Source organism: Melitaea cinxia, chromosome Z, assembly GCF_905220565.1.
Source record: "Melitaea cinxia chromosome Z, ilMelCinx1.1, whole genome shotgun sequence".
Classification (NCBI taxonomy): Eukaryota; Metazoa; Arthropoda; class Insecta; order Lepidoptera; family Nymphalidae; genus Melitaea; species Melitaea cinxia.
Window position 1 is genome coordinate 17,372,912 of NC_059424.1, and position 5,924 is coordinate 17,378,835.

General features: G+C 32.8%; 1 protein-coding gene across 1 annotated transcript; it reads left to right on the top strand.

Annotated features, from left to right (window-relative positions):
* The first annotated feature begins 85 nt into the window (after window positions 1-85).
* LOC123668882 (carcinine transporter-like) lies at window positions 86-1,828 on the top strand. Its single transcript, XM_045602573.1, has one exon. The coding sequence runs from the start codon at window positions 86-88 to the stop codon at window positions 1,826-1,828; it is 1,743 nt and encodes a 580-aa protein (XP_045458529.1).
* The last annotated feature ends 4,096 nt before the right edge of the window (window positions 1,829-5,924 follow it).

The window sequence follows — 5,924 nt, forward strand, 5'->3', positions numbered from 1 at the left end:
TGACTATATAATAACTTTGCTCGTGAAGTATTGTAAAATAATCTTCAATATTTTCTGTGATTTATAAAAACGCGAAGGATTAAGAATGGAAGTCAGAAATTGTACAATTCAAACACATGAAAGTGATAGTGATAATGTTAAAAGTAATGCAGGTGAAACCAATTCACATAAAGAAGTTAATTATGACGAATTACTTACATCTGCTGGTGTATTCGGACGCTATCAAGTGTTTTTGTTTTTTGTAACATTTCCATTTTATATTTTCACCGTTTTTTCATATTACACACAACTATTTTTAACTGAAGTACCTCCTAATCATTGGTGTTGGATACCCGAATTAGAAAATTTGACGCAGATTGAAAGAAGAAATCTTGCAATACCTCAGGATTTAAATGCACAATTTGGATATTCCCATTGTAAAGCATATGTCGCTAATTGGAGTGAAATTTTATTAACAAGTCAAAAGCCAAATCAGACGTGGAATATAGAATCTTGCAAATTTGGATGGGAATTCAACCGAACTGAAATACCATACCCAACAATTTCAACGGAACTCGGCTGGGTATGTGACAAAAATAGCTACCAAGCGACAGCACAAGCAATTTTTTTCGTTGGATCCATTGCCGGAGGTGTGGTTGTCGGTTGGGTTGCTGATCGATTTGGTAGGTTGCCAGCTGCAGTGTTAAGCAATTTATTCGGATGTGTGGCAGGTATTGCTAGCTCTTTTGCGACTAACATTATTTACTTTTCTGTTTGTCGTTTCTTTGTCGGTATGGCTTACGATAATAATATGACGATGACATACCTTATTGTTTTAGAATACGTTGCACCAAAGTATAGAACTGTTATTGCTAACTTACCTTTCGCAATCTTTTACTCGCTAGGTGCCACAACATTACCTTGGATTGCTCTCGCTTGTGGACATTGGAAAACATTGAGTCTAGCTACGAGTATTCCAATGGCATTAGCTATTTTAGCTCCATTTGTCATACCAGAAAGCCCACGATGGCTTCTTTATGTGGGACGTATCGATGATGCTATAACTAAAGTTATCACAATTGGTCGTGTAAACAAAAAAGAAATCCCATTGAAATTGATTGAGCAATTTAAGCTAACCTATACTAACAGGAAAGAAGAAAAAAATATTAGTATTTTAAATGTGTTTAGATCATCGAAATTAAGAAAAGTGTTTTTATCTATGTGCTTATTATTTATGTGTATTATGCTAGTAATTGATGCTTTAGTGAGAAGTATCGGTGGATTAGAATTTGATATTTTTGTATCGTTTACACTTGTATCTTTCACCGAGCTACCTTCTTTGGTTTTAATGTCATTTATTTTAGACTTGACTGGTAGAAAATGGTTGACTATAGGATCACTATTAATGTGCTGTATATTTAGTATACTTACTGCTTTTATAAACAGTGGTTTATTGTCTGTCTTGTGTGTCGTAGTAGCAAGGTTTGGAGTAAATATGGCTTTTAACATTACTATGCAATGGTCAGCGGAAGTAATGCCAACTGCAGTTAGAGGTTCTGGAGTTTCAATAGTCCATATCACAGGTTTTGTTAGTTCTATCTTAGCTCCATATGTCGTTTACCTAAATAATTTTGTATTATGGTTACCCTCAATTTTAATTGGATTCATAGCGTTAATTGGAGCTTTAACAGCAATAATTTTACCTGAAACCACAGGTATAGAAATGCCTCAATCATTTGAAGATGCTGAAAATTTGATCACTAATCAAAAATTCTTTGACATGCCTTGCTTAAGGAAAAGTAATAAAAATTATGTTGGTAATGTGAATTCATCATTCGAAATGCACTGATGCTACTTATGCAATTCACAAATAAATGCACAATACAATCAATTAGTCTAACGATGAGCGTCGTAAGTCTACAAGATTTTAAAATACAAATAACATAGAAGATGAATAGCATAAATGTCCGTATCGTTTCAATTTTATCGTTCAAATTATTAGTCATATTTTGTAACGGATACATTGTTATTAGTAGTACCTACAGATAGATACATTGTTATTAGATTAGGGGTATTACAGATATTCCTGCCTTGTTAGGTAAAATACTTTGTATAGTTTTGAAAAACAAGAATTTATGATTATTATAAAATATTAAGAAAATAACCTTATTAAAAAATATAAATCGTCTGAATAATGAATCTCTTTTCGTAAAATGATTTCATTTCAAAGAATTTTAGAAAAAGACGTTGGAGATTAGTCTGCATTGCTTATTCCTCTAGATCAAAAGGAATATATATATATATTTGTGACAATTTATTGAAATAAATAGAGTATTACATTGTTTATTGTTATTATATTTTTTCTCCACTAAGCTTGTAAACTAATTTGTGTTACAAGTGTAACTGGTAAACCGAAATCTTCTGGATCAAAATTGTTTAGTTACCACTGGCACAAACAAAAATTTCTAGAGCAAACCTTGTATCTAGCACAAATAGGAAACATAAGAACCAAAACTTGTTAGTACTCTAAATAGAATTCTTGTTTACTAAAACTTGTTAATGAGACAAAAAACTTGTAACTATCTCATAAAAAACTAATGAATCAAAACTTGTAACTGGGATAAACAGAAAACTTGTTGAACAAAACTTGGAAATCAAAAAAAAAATTAAAATTTGTAGACTTTTGTTCACTGAAACAAATTGAAAATTCGCTGACCGAAACTTGTAAGTGGGGCAAATAGAAAAATTGTGGGTAAAGCAAATAGAATACTTGTGGACAAAACTTATCGTGGAACAAGTAATAGATTTCTTGACCAAAAGTTGCAACTTACACAAACAGAAATGTTGTGGACTAAAATTTAGAACAAACGAGACGTAAAATGTTGGTTAACAAAGAAAAAAAAAAACAAATGAGAGTATCCTTGTAAAACAAATGAATAAGGTAATTGATTTGTAAGTACAAACAAGTACAATTTTATTATGAATGACAATGTTGGTAATTTAAATGATGGGTCCTTCGATCAGGCAGAATAGTTTTCCTTTTACTAATCAATTTTATGTATCTAATAAGGCTACACACGTATTGCTTTATTACTTACAACTCTGCTATGCTTCTAAATTATGTAAGTAGGCATTTAATTGGCCTACTTCAAAAAGGAGGGAGAGATTATAACCAAAAGAATCGAAATTTCAAATTAAGAAAAGTCTTAAAATCATGTCGGCAGATCTGCTTTTAGCGTGAGCGAAAATAACAAAACTATACTTACATACACATATTTCGAATAACTTAATTCTAAATATTGTAAACTTATAAAAATTAGTGCTGTTATAGAATATACAGAAATGTATACCTATGTGGTCGCTCAGTGGTCGAAATTCGACCACAATTAATTTATATTATAAGTTTTAAAATAATTATATTTTTATTTTATGTATTTTTATGCATAATTAAAAAAAATATTAGCATTCTGCACTCCTTTTCTATGTAAACTATAATTGTGCGAAATTTCATATTCCTCCGTCCGCGCAATTTTTGTAAAACGGGGTATATAGAAATAAAAGATACTTGTAACATTACTGTATTAACAATGGCTTTGTTTTATATAAATTGTCAAAGTTTTAGATGTAAGTAAAATATCTTTGTTTGACATTCTATAGTTAAAAAGTTACCATTTTTTTACGAACGCGTTGGCGCAATTTTTAGTGACCCTGTTTTCTGCTCCGTAGGTCGCAAGTTCGATTCCCGCATGAGTCTGGGTGTATAATAAATAAATAAATACGCTTAACATTATTAACGCTTCACACTCAACGGATTCCCCAATAGGATATTCTCCTGTGTTGAGGGTCCGGAAACACACACAATACACAAACAGAATGCCCAGACCCAACAAACATGTATATGGCCGATACAAATGTCTGTCGTGAGTGGGAATCGAACCCGCGACCGCCAGCGTAATAGCCAGTGCTATGACCGCCGCGCCAACGCGTTGTCAAATGTAATATTTGTATATATGTGTATATTTGTTTTATTTCTATGTATATTTAAAAAAAAAACTAACTATAACAGCTGTTACCTATAATACAAGCGTTACGTTGCTTTCTGTAGAAACAGACGACCTTGTATGTATAATAAGACAGTAATACATTTAAGTTTGGATCCTATTTGTTACCTACAAAATTTAAAGAGAAGAACAAAAATTACAGCAATTATGTCAATCTTAGCTCTGTTACTTATCAATATTTTTTATATGTTTATCAGTACCTACTTATAATAATAATAAAAAAATCAATTTCACGTTTTTGTTTTTATTCTAATTTCTTAATGCAAATTATTATATAAGTCCAAAATACTTCTCAAAATACCTACACCGTTCAATTGGAGAAATATAATTCTGTTTACTGTTCTAAATACGCATTATAACTAAAGTACTAAGCAGGTAAAAATCAGTAGGTATGGCAATCATAAAGCATAGACAACAGGTAACATTTAGTCTATTTCATTAAAATTGCTTAATTAAGGTATATCAAAAGTTATTGTAAATTGATGTTTGTTTTTAACGACGGAATTCGGCGGCCAAGAGTAGGTAAGTTACTTTATGCATATAAGTATAATCCAAAAGTAGTAATAACTTAATGTAATGTTTTATAGCATATGTTTAGTTGTTAATAATATTCATATTTAAAACTCGGAAAACCACTAGGGGTCCAACACACGACGCGAATGGAGGAGACGCTATGCGGGGCGCTTATATATTTAACTTAGATGGGTTCGTGAATCGAACCCGTTTTTAAAAATTCTGTAAAATTGATTAACGATACGATGCAAAAATAAATATTAAGTTTCTGCTGTATGTGTTATACTCAAACAGGTGATTTTTTTTTTTTGGAAATGACTGTTACAGCGTCACTGGTGAGAGGAGCCGGGTACTATAGATATCGACCGCGAAGGAAGATGTGGGCCCTTTTGGAGGGCACGGGGGACGTTCGTCCTAAGGGTGTAGCGAGATCGGACCTCGGCTTAGAGCGTTGTCGGAGTGGAGGAAGGCGCTATGCGGAGCGCTTATATTTTTAACTTAGATGGGTTCGTGAACCGAACCCGTTTTCAAAAATTGTCAAATAACTTAGTAACTTACACACACAACCACACACGTTGGTATGTACACCCATAGAGGTGATAATCAAGGTAGCATATACATAATATGCTCTGAACGAAACGTTGGCGCGATGTAAAAGACAACTAATGCCACCTAGCGAAATAACAGCGAACTAATGTATTACAAGATTACAAGACCCTATTCCGAATCAGTGGTACCTTCACTTTTAACAATAATAATAACCTAGGTGACCTGGAAAACTTCGTAACGCCTTATTTGTTTTTCTTAAATAGAATAATTACACATATCAAAATAAAATATAGCCTATATTTCAAGTTGGATCAAATTGCACACGGTGTGCAAATTTGATTAAAATCGGTTTCAAGTAGTTTAGGAATCCATCGCGGAGAAACAACGTGACACGTAATTTATATAGGTATGTTAAGATTACCTCTCCGCGTGCTGAGCGTTACGTTACGCAGTAAAAAGTCTCTCGGGACTTGCTGCTCTCAGGCGTCACTGTTTCACATGATTGCACTCCCCCTATTTTTCAGTCCCACGGGCCTTATATTGTTTTGGTAAGTAGTAAACTTCAAAAACACTAAAATGTTGGATTACGATTTATTGTTTAAAAAAAGTAGGTACCAGACTATTAAGTGCGACATGCTCATTTATCGAAATAGATCTTTCTAGATCACTTTTGTTTAATATCTTCAATCACACAACTACGTAATAAAGTAAAATTTATGTGCGGAGAAGGCCGCACGCGCAACTAATTTTGAGCCGTGTATTGTGGATAAACAAACCCGTAAGTACATAGACTATTTTACGAAGTGTGCATTTGATGATTAA